Raw genomic sequence first — 25287 nt, forward strand, 5'->3', positions numbered from 1 at the left:
ATCATCTTAACATCCAATACAGAAACCACCCTCACTCAACAAATTAACACTTTTCTGTACACTGTACAGGAACATATGCAGTCACATTAACAAAGCTACCATTCTTTGCCCAAAGAAAATACATGTCCCACCCTGAGGCAAATAAACAGCACCTGTATTGCTTGTGGGTAAAGCAAGTTTGGACACTTTTCTGCAAACTTAAACTACACAGCTTCAAAGAGAAAGCATAACTACAAATGTAAGAGACTAGTTTTGCAGCTTAACGACTAGTGGATGAATACAGAAAAGGTTTGAAAATCAATCCGGTTGTTATCGATTTCCCGTCGATAACCCTTGTGCTGTCAAATGGAGCTTCCACCCCCTATAGGCCAGTGAAAATATGCCATCTTCAAATTTCTTTTTCGGACACTGTGATTGGGCATGCGATCTAGAGTTTTCAGAGACAGAGCCTGATGTTTTTTCAAACATTTGATGAACATTTTCAGAGTGAACTGCAAGCAATAATTATAAGTTCAACTCATAGTCGAAGAAAACTAGGGATCCAAAGTTACTTTCATGGTCAGATGCAGAATTTATAAGCTTCTCCTTTTTGATAATTATTTGTCCATTTCCTGGCTATCTCAAAGGCTAGTGAAGGCAAACACCCCATTCGAATAATGCTTAGGCTAGCATTATCAGCAACCAATCACTGAATGCGTATCTTTCAAAGCACCTAATTTAAGTAATTGAATGTGTATTTAACCTAAATCCACTTGGAAATTGTATAAAACATAAAACATCAAAACATGATTAGGGTTGCGGTTTAGGAGTAGGAAAGTGAATGGGCTTAGGCTGGAAAGTGAGGACTGGAATTAGGTTTAGGGTAAGGGAGCAAGTTAAGGTTACATTTAGGTTCAGCATTAAAGTATAGGATGGAGGGTGCATGGTGAAGGTTGGAATAAGTAATATGGATGGAATTATTTTTAGCACCTTTATATATATTTTACATTTAAAGCAACTGGTGGATTGTACTCACAATTCTTATGATGGAGGAAATTCTACCAGCAGATCCCCCTCTGTATTTAGGGTTTAATTCAGAAATTGAGGAAATTGTATTAGCACACATCTCTAAATATATCAGACTGTAAACCCATTTGAGGAAGAGTTTATAGAGAAACACGTGAGGCAGTGTGAACTATCCACGCCTCTAGTGAAACACTGTCAGCAGATTCTGAGTAGACGCAGGAGCAGTAGTGAAAGGACCATGTCAAGGGCTTCCAAACCCTGCAGTAATACTTGGAGTCAAGCGAGACTCTTGCAGGAAATGGATTACAGATATCCAGTTCCTTATTTATGAGCAGGAGCCTTTGGCATTTAATACCCAAATGGAGTAAAACTATGGAGAAGTTGACCTCCATTGTGGAACACACTATTCCCGCCTTTGAGAAAATCTAGGGTCTGTGTCTGAAATAGTTTGTCAACATTTTCCGAGAACTCATAAGCCGCAGATACCTACGGATACTCTGCCTTACTATGGGCACATCGGATACAGTCTAATCTCTTTGCGAACTAAAGAAGCTATTGAAGGCGACCTTTGATATTACTGTGTACACACATCCATTCTTCTATTTTCCCTCTCATTTCCTGCTACCTTTCTCCTACTCTCCTTCTATTTTCTTAATCCCTTGGATTAATATCCTCTACTTCGACATTTACACCCATTCATTCCTCGCCTGCCGGTGGATGTAGGCAAGTGGTATTATTGGTTTCTTAAAAATCTATAAAAATGTATTTAATCCTAAATGGAGTAAAAACTATACACATGTTGAACTTCACCAAGCCCCATTGACCAGAATCACTACAAATTATTTTTTTGAGGACACACCGGTTTAAGTCAAAGTGTACCAGTCAAATGACTCATACTAGGCTTTTAAACACTCATTGTCCCAACCGCACATCATATTGTCCACATTTTATGCTTTATAAAAAATAGGCATGTAAATACACTGTAAAGCACTTAAAAAAGAGAAAAAACGAAACAAATGAAAAATAAGACAGTTTTCTCGATGGTGGAGCTGGTACAGGAATATCATCCAGGAGGTCGATTTGTTACCAAAAATATTGTAAAACCATTAATTTAGGCTTGTTAGTCCGCCACCATATTCAACTGCACCTCCTTCATGCATTAATGCTATGTAAACCATGGTAGTCTTGCACAGAACTGCAGAGAGCTGTCCGCGGCATTCTGAAACACAACCATAAGCAGAGCATGGACAGTTGTGATAGTGGGAAGAATCCCAGTTTTATTGATTAATTTCCAGTACTTGTGTGTAGTGGTGGTAATTCTGTCATGCCGCACAGGTGTTAAAGAGATTGGACCCAGGCAGTTTCTGTAATGGCAGCTGGACTCATCCGCAGGTAAAGATACCTGCTGCCATGATTGGAATTTCTGAATATGGGCAGACCTTCCTCCACCGGTGTGACAGAGGAGGTTCCCTCACCACAAGGGCAAACTGAACCTATGTCATAGAGACTTATAACCAGCCCATTAATATTTTTATGTAGCTGGGACTCTTCAACAAAAAAAACAGACTGGTACACATAACCCTACAGACCAATATCCTCGAATGATGGTTTTTCACCATAATAAATATCCCTGCATATTAAAATGAGGCAACATAAAAGGAAGTCAACTAATAGCAAAAATAAACACCAGACATCTAAATAAACAGCTAGTCTAGTAAAACGGTAATATCCGTTTGTTTTCTATATCAATTGAAAAAAACCAAGAGGTAGAGAAAGAACAAACTACTGGGGGAAAAACTCAGACCATTCCACAGAATGATTTTAGGATCATCACCCACATACATCATTATAGCGCATACAGAACACATGTTGCTGCTTCCTTAGAGAATTTCCTAATACCATTATCATTAATCACATATGTTATATTGTGAGAACACCCATCTTTGCACCTCGACTTCCAGTTCCCTTCATTAAGTAATCCTAATATTTCAGTTGTTTTGGAATATGTTTTTCAATATGTTCATAAAAGCATAATACACAATGCCAATCTATGACCCTATAATAAATAGCAAACCCAACCATTCTTGAACAATGTACCTATTTTAATTCACTCTGGATGTTTACTTTTAGAGTAGAGTGCATATGATTTAAACTACCGCTATAATTTAAGAAAGCATGCTAATGAGTTAACAAGAGGGACTTCTCGGGAGAGGAGTAAACCGTCTGAATGACTTTTAGTACCCCTAACAACCAAAATGTTTAGAAATTGTATCACCATAAATTTTAAGCTATTGCACCGATTCTGAGTGTTGTAGTAATAGTGCATTTGTACTGATTTTTACTGATAAATATAGACAGATGACAGTATGTTTTCCGACTGTATTTATTTAAAAAATTGACAAATTAAGAAAATTGGGGTTCTTTTGAATGAATTTCCATTCTGCCTTTCATCAATTCCAGATCAACAGCTGAGCAGATAAATGGCATGTTGAGTTAAAAAAAACAGGATGAGATTTCCTTAAATACCGAGATATGTCGGCATCCAATTGTAGTATAAGGCTAATATTTACCTGTGGGTGTATTGTCACGTACTGTTTGGCTGCTTAACTTGCTAAAACACAACTGGCGTCAAAGTATGAGTGCACATTTATTAGTTAAATAAATGTGTAAATCTACCATTTTACAACTTAATTTATTGACATAACACAAAATAAATTTGGATAGATACTCATAAAATGGGCAAAAAATAAATATGGATAAATACAGATGCAAATGTTCAAAAAAGAAATACCATAAAACAGGGAGCCGCAGTTGTGAACCTTGCTTTAGCATTGTCCTCTATGCTTTGGCTTTAGTAAAATTACTGGTGTCATATTTACGTCTCTGCTGATCCATTTAAATTCATTCATTAACACACTACAGAGCACGCTAATATCCTTGGGAAGTGGCATGGGGAATCAAATACAACTAAGAAACCCAATAATATTAAAACAACTAAAAAACAAGTAATATTAAAATTACTTGGTAGTCAGCAGGTGTGTGGTGCATGTAGTGGTGAGATCCAAGTCCCTCAGAAGTACCGAAGCCCCCACGCGCTGCATTCACCCAGCAGGGCTCTTCTCCGATGGTGGACTCGAGGTGTCCAGCATTTAAGGTGAGTCCAGAGATACTAATAGTCAGAGTTCGCTCAATAGATCGAAAATAGTTCAGATTTCCCAAGCACACACGCTACAAAAAATATGAAGTGACAGCAAAATTAGTGTGCAATATTTCAAAAACAAATTATAGTTTATTTACAGCTATTTAAACCACACAGCATGTCACACTTATTCAATTTTTTTACCTACAATCAATTTCCGGCATATATACAGTACATAAGTGTAAAACATATTTCTAAAACATTTAAAGACGCAACAATTTTATACAAGTCACTTTACTACTGGAATGTACAACAAATTTTCTTGCCACTATTGATAGAAGAGTTAAACTGATGGGATTGTCTTTTTCAAAAACTTAATTCCGGTCGGTATATGGGACAGGAAGAGCTGCTTACTTTCAGGTCAGGTTTGTTTGAGAGGAAGTATTACCTTGAGATCATCTATACTGAGGTCCATCCAGCAAAGAAAGATTTGTGGTTAACACAGTGGCAGTGAACTTGGTTCTCCCAGTGGGCCATAGATTCTCTCATGTCTAGCGAAAAAAAAATACAGCCACCTCTGATCTTCAGGTATAACTTCACTCCTGGTGAGTGGGGTCCTTGCTATGAAATTTGTGATACATTCTTGCTGCATCCAGATATCGCTACATGGATGTTAGTTTTCAAGACCCAAGGCCTCTGGTTCCCCAAAAAATAGAGTATGGGCATATGGGGCTACGGAAACATATCATGTATGATCTGAATTACAACTCTGAACTTTTTTTGCACATTTGATTTGAACATGGTATATATTTTGCTATGGTTCTTGTGATGGAATAAGACTAAATTGAAAGATCCTTTCATATGTACATAAATGTTAATGAATAAGTGTCTAAGTATTGTAATTCCTATATGTGTATATGTTTCAAGTGAAGGGAATCACAAATAAACATCAGCCAAGTAGAAACTATTTTCATCTTCCACAAGAACGCATAAATTGACACAGCTTGAGGTAGTAGTTCTAACATAGTTAATGATGTTTTAGCAATTGGATGGATGGATCTAAACATTTTTGGGTCGTGTCATTTTTAGTTTTCAGGAATTTCCAATAACCTGTCAAAGCAAAGATAATTGATTATGAAGAGATATTATTGAAGTAAATATTTCAAATTTACAGTTGTGTTCGGTGTTCAAATATTAATTTACTTAAGGTGTCTCTTTGACTTGTAGCGATCCACTACATCCTGCAGCCTACCTTGACAAGGCAGTATTGGAATCCTGTGTCTCCATTTTCTCTCTCATCCCACTTCTGCTATTAGCTCTAATGTTCTAGCATATGGAGCTACTGGTGGGCGGACATTGAACGACAGAAAAGAATATTGCTTCCGATGGATGTTGTGCATAAGGTTAGTTCAAAGTCTGACAAATCCTCACTTCCAATTAGATTCAGTTCCGCTTCTTACATGTGATTTACCTTTCTCATTTAGGGTCAGCATTTTGTTTACAAATTTCTATTTCTCAAAGCTCAGAAGTTCCAGTAAGTATTTCGGAAATGAACCACAGCTGGAGAACTCAAGGTCAATGTTGACTAGATTTCTAGATCACAGCTGGACTAGGAAGCAAATGCAGCCTTGTCAGCATGTTCAAATTAGCCCACATTCTTAACCACTCCTCTCTTTCCATCCATCTAGTTTCTGGTTCTCTCCTTTTCCAATCCCTCTCTCTCTCTCGCTTTATCCTCTTTCTTCCTGCATTCTTCCCTTGACCTTTGCCTCTCTTTCCATCTTCTGACACCCTCCATTGTGCCTGCTGCAATAAAGTGACAGAGGCAACAGCAGCAGCTATTACAGTTCACAAATCGCCTTCCAAAGGCTTCAGCCCACCAGAGAAATCACCAATGGCACAAATGGTCAGTCCGACCTTGATCTACATCTAGATAGGCCTTTATCAGGTATACCAATGTCAAGCGGCATATCTTTTGATTGTAGTACGTTATTACATTCACCCCTGCAAGGGCTTCCATTCCTTTCCCCTTCTACCTGATCACCCAATTCAACCTGTCATCTAACGCTGCTCAGATGTAACAGCAAACCAGTTTGATATAATGACCATATTCCATGACTTTTTGATCCACTCCTCGCTCCTTCTCCCAAATTGCTTCAAAGACCCACCTCTCTGAACTCCTTACTCAGGCCCTTACTCGAATGGCCCTCAAGACCTTGTTGTTCGAATAAGCCACTGGGGCCTGCAAATGCCTGGATACTCTATTGGTTGATTTGCGGCACTTTATAAATACTGATTGACTAATTGATTGATAAGCCAAGAGTCTCCAACAGGCTGATTGTGAGCTAAAGGTAACTCACAAACTGTCCTCGATTAGTGCATTGCAGTAAATCCAGCTCTGGAGTATGCAGCTGTCTAGTTGGGAAAGGTGAATCTGCAGGAGCAACATGCAGCTCTAATTTTCATTCCTTTTCTCTCGCATTTCTTTCTTTTTCTTTATTGTTCCTTTTTTCTGTTGCTCGTTCATGCTTTCTCCCTCATTTCAATCTATGGTTTGTCTCTTTCTCCCTTGTTGGTTCTTGCTTCCATACTCTTCTCTCTTTATTCCTGTATTGCTCACACCTGCTCTTTTTCTTTCTACACTTCTTTCACTTACTCTATATTTTTCTCCTTTCCTTGTTTACCCCTCTTTTTTAAAACTTTCTTCCATTTCCCTTCTTTGGTCGTTCTTTCCTTTCCGATTTGTCTACATTGTTCCTTCATTATTTTACTTAATTCCTTCGTTCCTCTTTAACTTTTCTTCTCTTTTTTTTATCCCGTTGTGCCTTGTTTCTATTATTCTTCTCCTCCTTTCCTTCCTATTCTCCATTCTTTCCTTTTTTCTTAATTCCTCCTGAGCATCTATATGTTCTTCTCTTTCCCTTTCTCGCACTTTACTTTCATCTCACTTCTGTTCCTTCCTCCATTCCCTCTCCATTCTTCAAGTTTCTTTCCTTTTCTACCCTTTCTCCTTCACATTCATTGTCTTCCCTTCTTTTCCTTTATTTTCTCTTTCTTGCTTTCTTTCTTTCTCTTCTTCTTTTGCCTCCGTCTTTCTTTATGAGCATTTAACTTCCATAAGCTATTTCGCCATTAATTTATTGGTGTTTCATTTTTGCCTCAGAAGTATAGTCAGAGGTATTCTCATGGGTATGGCTACAAAGCTGTGCTTACTTCTGGAGTGCTTTTAAGCTTCCTGATCTCTGTTCTTAATCCAGAATCGTTGAGGCAGGACCAGGTTCTAGAAATATACGAATGAACTTCATAGCAATAACCATCACATGGAAGTCTTTCAGCCACTATTTCCCATTATGAGAGCAGTGTTATCCCATGTACAGCATAACAGAAAGAACTCAAACCCCAGTGAGGCTCTCAAACCTCACATGTGGTCCATAAGGAAGAATAAGAGACAAAACTGGGCATTGGAGACCACACAATTATACCTTTTCAATACTGGTCTGCCATTAATGGGTAACTGCAGCAGGGCCTGCCTTTTTTTTGTTGGTATCCCATTGATATATTAGGCGGCAGTTTGAGATGCTTTACCTCGGGTGTCTTTATTGTGGGTGAAGCCTTCTGAGTAGCTTCTAGGTGTGAGTCCATTTTAAGAACTGCAATACATTTTTCAGTTTTCCTTTTAAAGTTAAGAAAATGATTTGTTTATTTTACATTAATGGGCCGCAGATAGCAGACCCTGATAAAGAGCAGTGTTCCACTCAGAGTTATGACCCATGTTGGTCACAGAGGTTCAGAACTAAAGCTCTGAGGTATTTAACTCTTGAATAAAAGTCATTCTCAACTCAATCTTGGAGAACAAAATGATATTTCTGAATGCTTTCAAATGAGACAAAATTAAAAGGAAGAGTTAACTTAACAATTAAGTGAACCAATCATTTTCATTTTCTTCCTTTTCAAAGTGCCACATTTACAAACAGCAGGCATCTTGCTCCCAGTGGCTGGTAGACACCATCACATATTTATAACAAAAAATACAATCATTTTCTGTTAAATGGGAGAAATTTAAAATGAAACAAAAATATTTCCATGAAAGACTGTCTTAATGTTTTCTCTACTTTAAATTAAGCCAATGAAATACTAATGTTTTATGAAGCATGTTTCTTCACTTTGAATTCCTCACAATTAAAGAAATTACTGTATTTTCCTGTTCTAAATATGGCAACATGTCCACATGCCACTGGAAGAAACATGCCTGCTATTTGTAAAGGTACATTGACATGAGAGAAAATTAAAATGATTAGTTTAATGTAATGCATTTAAACAAAGGTAACTCTTCAGTTGAATTTTTTCTGATTTCGAAAGTGTTACATTTACCCACAGCAGGCATCTTGCTCCCAGTGGCTAGAAGACATGCTGCCATATTTATAGCTGAAAACTATAGCAATTTTTTTTGATGGGAGAAATTTAAAGTGCGGAAAAATGTTCCATCAAGTGCAGAAAAATGGTCTTTATTATGCACAATTTTGCAGAACATTTTTTTGCTCTTTAAATTTCTCTCCTTTAAAAAAATGGTTGTATGTTTGTATTGTATATGTAACGGTGCCACATATTGTGAATGGTATGTCCTATGCCACAAGTACTTATGACACAGGCTCTCACTCAACCATACAAATAAACCCCGTTCATTAAGACCCATGTTGATACATTCCCACAGACTATCAATCTATCAACAATTTGTAGAGTGCTGCTTAACACCCGTGAGGGCATCCAGGTGCTAGGGGGAGCTGCTGGGAGTTGTCATTCAAACATCCAGGTTTTTAGGCCATCGCAGGGTGGGTGCAGTCCAGAGGTGGAGTAGCAGGCCATTCCAGGTCTTGGCGGCCAGGTAGGAGAAAGTGCGCCCATCACTTCTGCTTTTGTGGAAGCGGGGTATGTGGGCAAGGGAGAGGGAGGGAGAGCGTAGTTGCCTGCTAGGTTGATGCAAGTTCAGTCTGTGGCTGAGGTAGGTTGGTCCTTTGTTGTGCAAGGCCTTGTAGGCGTTGTCAGCAGTTTGAACTAGCGCCTTTTTGGGACGTGGAGCCAGTGGAGCGCTCTGAGGCGGGGGTGATGTGGGCTCTTCTTGGGAGGTTGAGCATGAGCTTGGCTGTAACAGTTTAAAGGGTTTGCTGTCTGCTCAATAGTTGTGAGGTGATGCCCACATAGAGGGAGTTTCTGTAGTCCAGGCAGATAGTGATGATGGCTTGGGTGATGGTGCGTCTGGAGTTGGTGGGGAGCCATTTGAATACTTTCCGGGGCATGAGTAGGGTGAGGCAGCAGGCTGAGGAGACAGCATTTATCTGCTTCTTCATGGTGAGACCATGCACTCACTGACACACATGACAGCCCTATCACAGTATTTTGTTCAAACCATTGTATCAGGCTCTAATGGACATTAGGTTTAAAGTCAATGAAGCTGAGCGAGGGGGAGTCTGGTAACAATGCATGAGCTACTTGGCCTTCAGTAGCTCAAGACGATTTTTACTGATCGGAAGTAGCTCTCATTACAGAAATGTTTGGAGACCCCTGCTTTACGTAGGTCAGAAGTAGCTCTTGTTATTGAAAACGTTAAAGACCCCTGACCTAAGCTGATTGCAAACATTTATTTTTGTATGAATGTCAGCTGCAAGATGAAGAATGGTTGCAGACCACAGATAACTGACCTATCCATCGCTTCTTCCCCTGCTCTTCTTTGGTTTTCTCTGCTGTCTTTGAGGAATGCACAAGGTTTTCCACCAGACCAGGTAACTTAAAACTGCACATGGCCATATGCATGTAGGTAGTGATACTGCATTGCATTCTGGGAGATGATCTTCCCAGGCTTTTCTCAAACTGTGATCAAGCTTGATTGGCTGGACACTGTCAAGCTGTAAAATGCACTAACAGTAACTTGCAGTAGGACTTCACCAGCTACCTGAATTTGTTAATATAAGTAGGAGCTGTCCTCCAGCTTATTGAATGCCTTTTAGACATCAGCCTGCATAAACCCTGCTTTTCCCATAATTAGAGTGTTGACCTGATTGCTTACAGCCTACGTCCTCTGAGCTTTTTACAGCTCTTGGTAAAGGGCAAACCACCTCACTAACAGAAAAATAGGTTTTTGGAGTTTAATGATCTAATTGAGATCAAGATGTACGTGGAAGTTTAAATGTGCTAAGCACTTTATCAAAAGGCTCAAGTGATAACAGTGAGAATTTTTCCAGCAAAGATCCTAAAGAGGGGCAAACCATTGTTTTCTGTGCTACGTACTTTCTGTGACACCACTTATCATTTATATGTTTTTGAATTATTATTAAAGGGTGTTTTAACCACAGCTCTGGATAGACATTGATTAGTCCATTACAGTTGTTACAACTGTTACAGTTGTTACAACTGTCTTGTACTGAAACTAGATTTGCCCTACACATCCTCCTCCACCCTGAGAGTGGAAAAGGTTGACTGGGGCTAACTTTTCCTTGCGAGCTTCATACCTGGAAAACTAATAGCTCGGAACTACAGAGCATTCTAGCTTTTGAGTGCTTTATGGCTGCTATAGCTCCAAACCTTGGAGAAAAAGCCTAACATTTTAACTGACGTTTCCATGCTTAGCCCACCCTTTATACCAATCACACGCATAACTAGCACCAACTGGTGAATGTACAAGCTGCTTTTAGTGATATATCTGGTTTAGTGAGTCTAGCGTGACTATTTTCGGGGTTCTTATTTCACCAAATTCATGGAGACCTTTGACATTGCACTCTGATTCATATGCCATTGGAATCCTCCCAGATATATATTTCTTTATTTGGGGATAATAGAATTTTTCCTCATTGACATTATACACCCACCAGGAGAAAGTTGAAAAAAGCAGGTCTTATTGGATTAAGAATATGACTTCCAAAAAATTATTTGAGCAGATGCTTAATAAGCATAGCCTTCATTCACCATCTGGACAAGCGTTAAATTTCTTTCCTTCGACAAGTACACTTGGACAGAATCCAATGAGTCTTCCCAACCGATGGCAGAAGCATCTATATGTTTGGATCAGCCTGCATACCTAAGGCCTACGACAATTAGCCAAATAGTAAAGCACTTGACACACTGCCGTCATCCCACTGGTGGGCAGAATTGGTGTAGCTCTGTTTTGTAATGGAGTCCTGTTTTAGCAGTCTCTGGAATGAACACAAATCCAGAATGTGAAACTCTCTCCCCCACTGTTCGATGCCTCCTAGTATCTCACTTAACCTACCAAACTATCAGCATAGAAGACAGTGACATAGATATACATTTTGCAATAGAATACATCTGAGAAACAAAGTAATATCTAGTGTGGGTAACACTTGGTTAAATTACCTGAAGCTCCCTGATCCGCAGGTGGCGTAACAAGAGAAAGGACAGGTAAGCCCCTCTCATCATCACAGGATCTTTACTGCTATCATCTGCTGGCTCTTCTAAACCCAGCAGCGTCATAGTCGTTTGGTAGCTATACCTTTAAAGAGAAACATGTTGGTTACAGCATGTCTGCCTCAACTAAAATGCTAGCAACTTTCTGCCTTTCAGTGACATCATTGTGGGGTATAACTTGTATTTCTTTTTACAAAGAAAGGTTAACAATGTAGAAGAAGCACAAGTGACAAATGACATGATCTAAGGTCGCAACATTTCCTTGGTGTACTCTTTATCATGAGGAGAGGCCAGTTTCAAGGACCTAAGAGAGTCAGAGGTATTGAACATTAGCAGTGACAAGCATTAAGAGCTATCGCTGGATCCCAAGGCCTGAATTATACTATGCAGGCCACTTACGTATCAAGAATACTGTTGTGAAGATTTGACATGCATGGGGTAGCACGCAGTCAAGGCTTACACAGGGTGATAATGTACATTTAGCAGCTCAAGTACAATTAACATATTTAATAACTCACAATAATTTGCACAATCGCTCATACTACAGCTTAAGCAACACAAATAGGACTTTATTTACACGAGGTTCAATATTAAAGGGAAGTTCAGTAGCATGTGGGTGTCTCTTCCATGAGAGGGTATACCATAGGGCAGCAACACATGGGGAAATATCACTATGCCATTGGTGGAATTTCTTCCAGTATACATAAGCACTAGGAATATATCCCCTAAGAGGGACTACATTGTAATTTTTCAGATTAGAGGCCTCCACAACATGCTGTAATGACCCTTATACCCTTTAAATATACATACTGAATCAAAATAATGTGCCTATTCATGCTCAGCTCAATTCATACTGAACAAACATTCCTAAACGGGCATCAATCAAACAGCTACACACCGATTTCTTCTCATAGCATTCAGCCTCTATAAAACCCTCATCACATTCTGGTGATCCATTTAAAGCGTACCTTATACAATCATGTGCCCAGGATATAGACCCTCCCCAAATTCTTAGAATAATTAACTTCCGTACGTTTTTGAGCTCACACTCTCACGTAAACAAATTAAAAAATACAAATATTAGGAACTTACAACATCTAAGATCTGTATTAAAACGTGTGTTGCTTTCAAAGATTATTGAAAAGACTTTCTGCTTCTAATTTATTTTTTGCCCTTCAGTCAATAAACTGCTGGATTATTTCCAGTGTGGATGCTGTACGTAATGCTAAGGGAAAAAGCAAATATATCTGTACTCAATACACATTTTAGACAAAGACAGCATCTGCCTGCTGGTGTTATTGGACTTACTCTGCAGTATTTAATTCAACTGGCCACAAAACTCTATTTAATGTCCTCTCTTCCAGAATGAGGATGAAAGGTCAAGTTCTGAAAATAAAACTTCTTTATAGACATTCTCTACAGCACAAGGTTCAATCCTACCCTCTATCGATTTTATCTCAGCATGTAACCGGTCAAAACTGCAAGAAAAGGGATCATCGTACACCAGTATAAGAAGGTCCCTTGTCAGGGGCGTAACACAGGCCCCCGCAGCCCACGCGGTGCGGGGGGGCCCCTAGCTCCAAGGGGCCCCCTCGGCACTGAACTCTGGCCGGGAGAGCTCCTGATTGAGCCCGGAAGTGGCCCCCCTAAGTACCATGCAGGGAGGCCCCCTCACTTGACGTTACGCCAGTGTCCCTTGTCTGTTCCTGTGCACCTTTCCGCTGTGTGAGTGGTTTAGACTGACAATGCTATGCAATTAATTGGTGGCAATTCCCTTTCCCATTTGGAACTCTGTGGCACTTTGTTTAGACCACAGTTTAAACTTCAGAGACTGAAATTCTCCCAGGGACGATAACATACTTATCCCTGTCCGCTTACCTCTGCAGACTCAAGGGCTGCCTCGTTTCAACAAATTATCATGGAGTAGCTGGTGCGAAAGTATGAGCACAAGCAGCTTCAACTTCACTCAAGCTCTCCTTTGTGGGGTCGGGTAGGCGTCTTTGACCTCCATGGAAAAATCGCTAGGGAGGACTGATTCTCTTGCATCTAGTTTGACCTGGTGTTAGGTCTGACACAGCAAACAATCTTACCCCCCATTTTTAAACTTTGCACACCAGTATAGCTGTATTTAGCTACAACTCATATTGTTATCTCATAAATCAGTGTTGACTAAAAATGACACCACCCCCTTTGAGACCAGGAAGTCAATATCTCCTAAAGTAGAGGGTAAGGAATAGTAATATTTTGCCTAAATATTGATTGGTCGTTGTAAATAAAAAGGCAAATACACACCTAATTTTTCCATGTGATGATTGCCATGTCATGTCACTTTCACACTTTATTGTTTGTAGTGGTGTGCAGTGATGTTGCATTTGTATGCCCACATTTTTAATTGTATATATACTGTGAGTCCAAGTCTCTTCCATTTGCTTGTGTTCTCTGTTTGAAATGCAACAATCACTTATTTCTATTAATGTTTTCAATGTAGGAACCTATTGAACAGTAAAACCAGAACCAAGTAGGAATCACGCGGGCTAAAGGTAGTTTACACCAATATTCTCTTCATTCTAGTGATTGTTAAGAAGTCACAGATACTTTGGAAGGGATCCACTAGCCCTAAAGAATGCCCAAGACCATTTTGGCAATTAATGGGCAGAAACATGTTGGCAGATGAGGAACAGGTTTAAGTGATTGCCCTCATTATACCTGTTCAAGATTTCCCCCTATAAAGGATGCCTTTCCCTACAAATACAGCATACGTGCAAAAAGTCTTTGGCTTCCCGCCTGTTCCTACAATTGTTAGGCAACTAGATGCAGAGAATAATGTCTCTCTCACACTCTCATTAATGCCACCATACCTGTTTATGTGGTAGGTTTCATTCTCTGGAAGGACATATGGTGGCCTTCCCACCTCCTCTCTCTTTGTGTGGTTTGCCTTGAGAATGTATTCTGAAGGATTGCCCAGACCTATTCAGTTGTTGGCAATGATATGCTGGACAGAGTAGTGAATAATAAGTGAAGACATCAGAAATCTATTTCGGCCTGTGCCCTGTCTTGGAGAGACAGGAATATACATTTAGTTCCTGGTAAACATCAGACTTTAAATTTGACTTGTGCATGAACAGAGCTGGTTGAATCTGGTTCTTGTGACATGATCCTGTAGTCGAAATAAGGCTTTGAAAAATTGTAGTTAGACTAGATATCACTGAATAGGAGAAAGTGCCCAGTGTGCATTGGAGGAAATAAAGTACTTATATGTAACTCCACTTCTCCAACGTTGGTATCTTTCATAGATTCACAAACTTAAATCATTCCCAGTTGTCAGACTGAGATTCCCAACCTAATGACAGGGAATGGTTCCAGTCTGTGAATCAAGATCTAATGCAGGAAAATAAATTGATCCTTAACTAAACCTCATTTCTCTAGCAGTGGTAGCTTTCATAGATTTATATGCTTGAATGATTCCCCGTTGTTTGGCTGGGAAACTCAGTATCACGACAGGAAATGATTCAGGCATGTGAATTTATGAAAGATCTAATGATGGCGACAGCTGCAGCTCTTCAATTTTCTACAGGAAAAATCCTGAGTGAAATCAGAATATATAAGCTCATACACACACATGAAGTGATTCTCCCATGCCTATTATTTCTGTTGCATTTTATAAAATTCATACTTTTGGAAAATCTTTAACATTTGAGAGTTTTTTATTCTAGCAGTTTCAATAATAGAGTTTGTGGTCTCAAACCATTTTCTTTCCAAATCCTCCATCCCTATTTCTTCAGTGATTTCTTGGACCACCTCATTTATTTTCACTGTGGGTGCTTTTGCCTAGTTTCTTTCTTGTCATATATTTTGATTATATATGACAGCATAAAATCTACAGATACGTTTAGTGTGCACAAGTTTCAAAATCTGCTATGGTGGCCTTGGATATTTAATATCTAAAATTGGTGTTTGCCCAGGTACTCGCTTGCCATTGAGCTTGACGCAAGTGGTGATGTTAGAGCTAGGGCAAGGGATACTAGGGTTTCTACCTTTTGGGCAATATAATTTTGTGTAAATTTACTATTTTTTCAGTATTCACAAACTAGGATTTAATTAGTGGGTGGTGAGCTCTGCTCTGCTGGGGGAGTTCACAGAGTTTTGCCCATTCCGCACTCTGCTAGGAGCACCAACTTCATCAAAACTCCACCCACCAATGGCTGAGCGGAGTTTACCAGCATGCACTGCCTGCACTCACAGGAATGGCAGGATACTGCGCCCCTTTCGGGGACACAGAATGGTTGGTCGATGTGTGGTCACCATGGAGGAGCTGGCCACGCCTCCAGGCTGCAATGGGCTACTTTCGACCTTTGCCTTGTGCCCTTTGCCCCACTCGCTTCTAGCTCCTCCTCGTGGGCGCGGCCTGGACGAGGCAGCACAGTAGTAAAATCATTAGCCTGTGCCATCCATGTGAAGGTGAAGAAATAACCCTGGCCGTCACCAGTGCTCTACTCTGCTTTGCCCTGCCATGGCTGCTGGGCTGGATGGCCATCGCCTATGTACTCGGGGGTCATAGGACTTTGTGAGCAGCGGCAGCAGAAACAACAAGGTAAGAAAGAAAGCTGGCTTTTGGTTGGGTAAAACAGTGACCCTAGATGCTGAATACATCGCTAGGGGCCTGTCCAACATCCTATAAAGGGCACCCCATTACAAGTATATTATTATGTCTGCGACACTCACCACCAAGCTTTTTTAATTTGCCATCTAGCCGGCCTCCTGTCTGTTGTGGGGGAGAGGGGGGGTGGGTCAGTGTCAGCAGTCTGTGGGGGTCTAATGCTCCGCAGGTGGTAATTGGGGAGGGAGGTGGCAGAGTCTCTTCTCTGCTAGTCGATTTTTAGGGTGTGGTGCGTGCTCCGTGTGCATTGGGGGAGGGGCTGGATATGCAAGCCCATGTTTTGGGGTGTTCTGGGCACTATCATCAGAGATGTGTTGTGGGGCTAAGGCTTCACTGGCTAATTTTTCAGGGAGTTCTGATATCCTAATTGCCTGTGTATCCCATTGAGTTTTGTGGGGTCTTACGGACCTCTTGCTCATGTTTGGGGGGGGCTCTGAAATTGTAATGTGTATCACTCCTGGGTTTCGGGTCTGACTGGGCCACTGGCTCATTTTTCAGGGGACTCCGATATTTTGATGTGTATCACTCCGAGGTTTTGGGGTCCAACAGGCTGCTGGCTCATATTTCGGGGGCAGCGGATGGCCTCCAGTCTTTATTCTGAGGTTGGGTTGGACTGAAGGGAACTCCGCGGACTTCCACAGAGTTTTTATGCAACTCAGCGGAATTCAGCTGTATTGGAACTCTGCGAGCTCTGCCCACTCCTAGATTAAATAGTAAGTTTACAACCGCAGAGACTCCACAGTCGGGGAGGAGAACTCCACACTTAAATAGGCTATCTTTATATTAACGTAGTTCTCCGCCCCGACTGCAGAGTCTACAAGGTCATAAAGTTACTTCTAAACCCTAGTTTGTGAATAGCGAAAAAATAGTAAACTTACACAAAAGTGTAAGTTTAACTCTAGGAATCAGGCCAAACAGGTTCAAGCCCTAATTTCACTTACCCAAACTCATCAAAGACTCAGTGTCAGTTTAAAAATATTTCTTTCCATTCAGCTTTTACGACGCAATTACATTTTAGTTACTTTTTTTGCACTGAAAAACATTTCTGTATCTTACCCAGTTTCTTTTTTCTTCCTTGAAGACAAAGGACGTTTGCTGAAGTCCGTACTATCTGTGCCCTTGAAACCCTGCAGTATTGAAATACTCTCATCTTGCCTCTGAAACAGAAGATAAATACGAGCGACATATTTAGCACCCAGATCTCTAAAAAGATCAACTCATTTGTGAATTTGAGAGTTCTAAGTCTGAATGTCACAAAAATATTGCCTAGAGAGATTTGTAAGTGAGGCCGATACAGCTTTCAGACTATGTACAGAAAGATATCAAATAAATCGGTCAACATGTGTTGTACACAGTTACAAAGGGAAATAGCTACCAAGATTTTTTTTTAAATACAGACCAATGTAAGACATTGGCTTGCATGATTTATGGAAAGATCAAGTCTATCTGCATGAGCGATGTTGAAATTTAATTTCCATAAGGGGTAGAGCCATGACTTTAGGCCAAAGAAGAAAGAGAATAGGTTACTCGCTCTGCGGAGCACAGAGCAACTATTGTATTCTTAGGTCTGAACACCTCCATTGACAATATGAAGAAAACATAGCGTTGTGACTATGATTCTATACTCCGAGCACTGCGTGCTTGATAATTGTACTCATTCACTTAAGGGCTTATCAACCCATACCTGAAATTGTACCAAAACGAAATTCATCTTGTGGTTAAATACTCATTAAAAAAGTCTCCATTAAACACCTATCTATACCACCGTGGTGTGTTCATTGTGTGCCCCACTTCTCAGTTCCTCTACACTTGATCACCAGTGCAATGACACCTGGGCCAGAGATGATGGAGCTGACTATGAAGAACTGGTAACGTTGTGATATATAATTCAGTGCATACCCTCCTATGTCTCAACCAGCTGCAATACTAAGAGAGACTCAAAGCCAGCAAGGTATTGAATGGCAATCCACCTTGCTGGTGGCTTGCGTCACAGTGATAAAAAAGGAAAAACTGTCATTCTTCCAGCACTTTCATCTGGCACTATATATTGGAGAGCCACGTTTTACAAGATGATTATACTGAAAAGACATGTGACAGAACAATCATTTTCATTAGCGAGCGCAGTCCAAAGGGAATACATTCTGGGGACATCAGAAACCAAAAACATACTAAAAGATCATGTTCACCCTTTAAAAATATTTGCACCACAACCCTTATGCAGAACTACAGACTTGTTCACCTACACTAGACGCTTAAGTAACTTTAACACATACCATGAAATAAGTAGTCATTCTACAACCAGGTTAAGACCCATCCCTGTCTCCCTCCTTATCAGTGACATCAAAACCTTTAGAAAGATCCTCGTGGTCAGATTGTTTTACATCTGGTCTCATCTGGCACACCAAATCAGTAAGGACTATTTTGCAAATGATAAGCAGACAACAATACTAACAAGGTCTTATATTGCTAATGTCAATCACACAAAGAACAAAACAATAATAGGTCCCGACAATGATCCACATGAGAATGTACCCCTTATTTTCCTACTTAGAGCTTGGGCCCAATTGGAAGGTCAAATATTAAAATGAACAGTTGACTTTCACAATCGATCTATATTTGAATAGGAACAAGATAAGTGTCCACAGTCATTTCCACAGCTTCACATTGAACTCTTAGGCCAAACAATGAAGCCTCTGGCAAAGGTGTGCATGTTGGTCAAGACAAGGTTAATCTTAAGATGTATGCTGAAAACATCAAAGTTACAGTGGCGAGACATGCAACAACACACTCAGCACCACTGCATGATCTAGAAATAGATCACATTATTTATAGCTGTCCCTATCCTTCACCTTCCACCAGAATAGTGGCGCAATTAACCTAGGAATACTTAGCACCAATGATTCAGAACTTATTTGGTGCTTCTACCCCATTCTTGGTCATCCCATTTAGAAAGACTTACTAAAATGCACATTACGCTTTATCCAGGTCGAAATCAATCAACTTTTCAATTGAAGGAACATATCCTGCACTATAAATACATGCACCAAACATATCATACTCCTGCTAAATGACACAAATATGGCCTCCGTTCAGACGCAAGATGTCAACGGTGTGGTGCGGATAATGCCAATTTTATTCATCTTGCATGGCAATGTACGCCAGGTAGAACATATTGGACTGATAGTGCTCAGATTCTGAGTGTGATATTAGGAATCCCCATCGACTGTACAATTCGAACATGTTTGCTGGGCCTCGTCAGCAATGTACGAGCCACCAAACGTAAATTTTGCATATTAGCACCGCTCTTGGCAAAACAAAGAATTTCAATATACTGGGGTAGCAGGGGCACCCCACAGGCCAAACAGTGGGTTAAGGATATGGCATAATGTAAGGATACCCTCAAGACATAGGAGTTAGAACTACCCTCCGGGTCCAAACCCAGAGACTATTGGATGAATTTGGTTGTCTAGCTCCAATCACACCAAACTATATAGCTGTGTATTGATGACTAAGACATGATGATACAGTTGATGATAATGTTTGGATATTGCAATGTACTGTATGGATATCCATTGTATGCCTTTGATAAAATACCTATAAATAAATACAAAATAAAAAAACTTTTCTATTGAATGAAGAAAGATTGGAAATCACATCAAGTACTACCACACAGCTAAACTTGGTTACCTCTTTAAGTATCATTTACAGCTCAAATTAGGAAATACCCTCTTAACAAAGGCAAGAAGTGTTTCTTAAAAGGACAATGTACTTACCTGCATCCATGGAAACTCACAGCATAATGGCCTTTCTTTGATGCTAGCATTCAAACCCTTCACATATCATTGAATTTCAAACAAATCCATTGGTCTACATCATCTACTCTCTTTTTAATATGCTCCATCTACCAACACAAGCCTAAAATCTATCAGCATCCCATCCTAATAACACACTTCACTCGTATCCACATTTCCCCACTGAGAGAATCAACCACCGCTATCAGTGCCACCTCTCCAAAAAAATATAATTCTGACAAAGCTTTCCCGCAGCAAATACCAGCCCCAAAATATGAATACTAGACGATCACCTAGCACACAAATGGAGACAACAGCCTTCTCTTCAATCTCCCTTACACCACACTAGCTCACCTGAAAGGAATCCTACATGCAGCAGCACATCCTCATCAAAGGCCCAAAGAATTTCAAGCATCATCACTCGTACCTGATGGAACTACATTGGATTCATCCAGACCTGGACCATTTTCATAATAAGCTACATCATTTGCAAGGCCTCCATAACTGGCACTTTTCCGTCCCTGCAAGAGAAATCGTTTACCTCAGGTGAACAGCACCATTCCACCATGGTGGAAGCCAGGACATCACCAGACTAGAAACACAAATCTGCAAAGCCAGAAACTCAGGAGAAATACCTTCTGCATGTAGGCCCCAGGATCTGGACCAACATTAACATCAAAATCAGATTCTTCCCAACCACTAAACGTCTCTGAAAAAAGGGCCACATCTTCAGAAAACATAAAATCTCCTCACAATAGGATTCACCACTCACAATCATCCTGCTCGTGGTAAACTATCCTGAATCATAACTCAGGGCTCATGCCCAGGTTCTCTAAAGTCCCCCTGTTTCTCTGAAGTTAGGCTTGTACTCTACAAATACCTATACATATATACATCTCATGAAGCTTAGGCAGAAAATCAATAGAAAGTCAGTTAATCAAGTGAAAAAGAATATTCATGTACATAAAAAAAAAGACCTTTTGTACACTTGATCGCCAGACTTCAAGCAATTAATCGAGATTGGAGTCTTTTCAGTGTAATCAATCTTCACTGCACTTGAGTCACAATGTAACAAATCATGCGTGGGCACTATGAATGCCTTTTAACCTAGCTGGCGCCTAAAGGCTAATCGTATCACTCCAGATTTGAAAACGTTTAATACACTGCCCCATCCACTATCTTCTCTTGCAAACCCCTAACAAACAGATGGACAACATCCCTAGCTTTGACCACTGCATCAGCGTGGCTATGGAAAACAGATGCTCTTATAAAGAAAAGCGTAAAACCTTGACAAGAATTGCTCTTGGGTGAGCCGCACTGTGTTGTGGTTGACAGGTTAATTGATGTTAACATTGCACTACACTAGAAAACCCCCAAGTGCTTCAATCACACTTAGTATATCTTTGTCTTTCCTTTACTTTGCTTTCTTTAATTGTCAATATTTGCATTTTAGATCTTCGCTGCCAGGTGATCTGTAACATTACAGAAAGTGCTGGCATGACTATTAGTGAGTTTCTCTATTTCGGCTAGTGGACTCTGTAATTCCTCAATCATGATTAATATGAGTCATATATTAATAAAGAATTAACTCTTTCAGCTATTGGTTGATGTCTTTGATAGTCTTAAAGTTAGCATACGTAAATATGTTATAGGTCAGAGGGCAAATTAGTTTTCAAAAGGCTTTTTAGAGGGGAGCACAGTGCGAGTGAGGCAGTCAAGGGAACTGATGAAGCAGCCATTTCATCATGTTGGTCCCAGTCCCTCTGGTTCATACATTCACCACTCTTTAAGCAATAGCACCCATGGTAACCGTTATACCAAAATATCAGGGGGGAGGCATATACACCAGATCTGAGAACTGAATTGAAAGTGACAGTTAAACCTATTCGTTTTATGAAGATGGTAAACAGCCTGGAGAAAAATAGGAGTCACTTCCATTTTTAGAGCCAGCAAACAATGAGATGAAATGCTGAATTAACCAATCAATCAATCAGGATTTATAAAGCATGTCTGATCACCCGATAGGGTATCCAGTCGTTTGCAGGCCCCGGGGAACAATTCTAACAGGTCTCGAGGGCCATTCGAAATTTCAGAAGTGAGGTGATGGTACAGAGTTGCGTGGAGAGGCTGTTCCATGTTTTTGCTGCGATGTGGGAGAAGGAGCGTCCTCCACTTCTTCAGCAGATGTGGGGAGTGTGGGAATGTGAGATGGCAGCTGAGCATAGTTTACTTGATGAATGGTGGAAGTTCAGGTGGTATTTAATGTGAGCGGGGACTTGGTTGTTTAGTATCTTGTGTGCACGGGTCAGCAGCTTGAATTTGGCATCTCTTCTGCCAGTGGAGGTGTCTGGGGTGCGGTGTGATGTGGGTTTTTCAGGGAAGGCCCAGGATGAGTCTGGCTGTGGCGTTCTGTATGGTCTGAAGTCTCTGTAGGAGGTGTGCAGCAATCCCTACACAGAGGGACTTGTCGGAATCCAGTTGGAAGGTGGTGAGGGTCCGTTCCGAGGATGCTTGTTTCTGGTTCAGGGAAGACCTGGCTTGGCAGTTCAGGCTGGAATGTTCCCATGAGGCACAGGGTCAAGACTGATTTGCATATAGCTGAGTCTGAACTGAGGTGACGAAGTGAGCTAAAGAACCATGATAGATTCAACACAGATCTGTGACTGGGGTTGAGTGTCTGAAAAGTTTCAGCGCTCCGTCCATCATCTCCTTGTGTTTGCTTTGTTCGCCTTAAGTTGGCAAGGTATGCCCAGACGTGGGCCCCTTGCTCACTTTGCCACAGGATTCAAGCTAGCCTGGCCGGTGAGGGGTGTTACACCGAAACCAGTCCCAGGAAGCTTGTTTCCATTTCAGGGAAGAGCTGGCTTGGCAGTTCGGGCTAGATTGTTACATGAGGCACAAGGTCAAGACTGATTTTCATATAGATGGGTCTGAACTGAGGTGGCGAAGTGAACTAAAGAATGATGATGGATTCAACCCATATCTTTGAATGGGGGTGAGTGTCTGAAAAGTTTCAGCACTCCCTCCATCATCTACTTGTGTTTGCTTTGTTGGCCCTAAATTGGCAGGGTATTCCCAGACGTGGGTCCCTTGCTCACTTTGCCACTGGATTCAAGCTAGCCTGGCTGATGAGGGGTGTTGTCCCAAAACCATTCCCAGGATGCTTGTTTCCGGTTCAGGGAAGACCTGGCTTGGCAGTTCGGGCTGGGCTGTTCCCATGAGGCACAGGGTCAAGACTGATTCGCATATAGCTGGGTCTGAACTGGGGTGGTGAAGTGAGCTAAAGAACGATGATAGATTCAACCAAGATCTGTGACTGGGGTTGAGTGTCTGAAAAGTTTCAGTGCTCCGTCCATCATGTCCTTGTGTTTGCTTTCTTTCTTGCCTTCAGCAGGTGGTGGTAGAGGTTGAGGGAGGCATTAAAGGCTACCTCGTCGGAGGTATCCTTGAATGTGCAGCATCTCCTCTCCAGCTGTTTTTTGTCTTGTTTCAATGTTCTGAGTTCTTTGGTTTACCAAATAGCCTTTTTGGAGGATTTTCTATGGATGTTGCAGTTAATGGGGATGATGCTGTCGGTGTAATTGGTGACCCAGTCATTGAAGTTTTTCACTCCCTGTTTGAGGTTGGTACGGTAACGGGATTGTAGGTGGTGAGGGCACCCATCATGCTGTTCACTGAGATTTTGTTCCACCTCTGGTAGGGGGTGCTGATCATCTTGGGAGTGGCAGTGCAGGGGCTGGAAATGCTGAAGTGAACTATGAAGTGATCGGTCCATTTGGGTTCTGTGATGTGCTGTATTTGACACAACAGTTGGAGGTAAAAATGGGGTCCAGAGTGTCTCCTGCTGTTTGTGTAGGGTAGTGAACGATCTGGGTCAATCCGAGGTTGCTCATATTGTTGAAGAGGTGTGCTGTGTTTTCACTGGGATCATCGATGTGGAAATTTAGGTTGCAGAGAAAGATGTAGTCCTTGAAGTCTAAGGCTAGGATCACAATGAAGACTGCGATGGTGTTGCAGAAGCTGGTGTGTGAGCCTGGAGGGTCGGAATGTGGGAGTGACTCTGATGGTTGTCTTGTCATCCGTGTGGAACTTAAAGTTGAGATGTTCCATGGGGGTGGTGGTGTTGGTGGTGCACTGCATGGTCCTTTCATGGATGATGGCTGTTTCTCCACACAGCTTGTTGTTGAGGTCCTGGTGAGAATGTTATATTTGTCATAGAATGCTGTGGCAATATCTTGGGCAGATGTGGGGTAGAGCCAGGTCTCAATGAGGAAGGTGATGTCCGGTGCAAGGGTGGCAATGAGATTTCATCATTCAGTGGAATGCTTGCATAGTGAGCGTTTGTTGAGAATGGTGCATGTGAATTGGTGGTTTTGTTCTAATGGTGTCTGTGGTGTGTTCGCGTCGGGCTTGTGGGTGGGCTGCTGAGTGTGCTGTGACAGTTGAGGTGCAGTGGATGCAGGTGAAATGTCTTTCCATAGAGCATGGGTGAAAGCGGTGGAAGTGTTTGTTGCAGCATCCGAGGTCAAGGGTGCATAGCTGGGTGATGATATTTCTTAAGGGCGGGAGGTCCAGCAATTGTGGCACTGGGCCCGGTCCAGGTGCAGACGAGCGCAGATGAGATTGCCTTTGGCATATCTTCAGCCAGTGGACTGAAGTGTCCAATAAATCCGGAGTATAAGTCACAGGCAAAACGAGTTATTGACGGCTAGGGCCTAGAGGCCACAACCTTCTGGTGCAGGAGCCAGAACTTCTAAAATATGTTCATTTCCAGATATCAAGTTCCTGGAAAAATTATTTTGGTTGACCCTCTTCCTAGATTGCTTATTCTATGGAGTACAAGATATAGGTCTGGTAGACGTGAGCCAAAGACTAATAGCCTTTGACTCCTCAGGGTTGGGGGGATCAGTTTACTGGAACTCAAATAGTATAATAAACTTAAGGTTTTATCACCTTCTAGTCTCTTTCCCCCACAACCTCACCCCATGTTCTTCTGAGCATAAGACCTTGAGATTGCATTGCTTGTGAGGGTGCAAAGCAAACAGATTCAAATTACTGAGCTAAAGTGTCATTCCTATGAGAAGGCTGAAGACTAAAGGCTAGCAAGTGTCAATTCCCATGAGATGAGCCCTGTTCCACTATTCACAGTCAGTTAGTTGGGACCCAGAAGTTGCTCCCAGCAGACTCTCTTTGAGCTTATTGGAATGGCAGAAATTGATGGGTTACTTATTTGTGCCCATAACATCTTATAGTACAGACTATACCTAGCATTTATTTCT

General features: G+C 41.2%; 1 protein-coding gene across 1 annotated transcript in view; it reads right to left on the bottom strand.

Annotated features, from left to right (window-relative positions):
* Window positions 1-25287, bottom strand: part of LOC144762518 (uncharacterized) — a 709614-nt gene that overhangs the window by 668733 nt on the left and 15594 nt on the right. Inside the window, exons 6-8 of the mRNA XM_078647742.1 lie at window positions 17274-17374; window positions 11510-11645; window positions 4027-4233 (exon numbers count right to left, since the gene is read on the bottom strand). Coding sequence (XP_078503868.1) covers window positions 4027-4233; window positions 11510-11645; window positions 17274-17374 — 444 coding nt within the window. The remainder of the gene's footprint in view (window positions 1-4026; window positions 4234-11509; window positions 11646-17273; window positions 17375-25287) is intronic.

This window comes from Lissotriton helveticus, chromosome 6 (genome assembly GCF_964261635.1).
Source record: "Lissotriton helveticus chromosome 6, aLisHel1.1, whole genome shotgun sequence".
In the NCBI taxonomy this organism is placed as follows: Eukaryota; Metazoa; Chordata; class Amphibia; order Caudata; family Salamandridae; genus Lissotriton; species Lissotriton helveticus.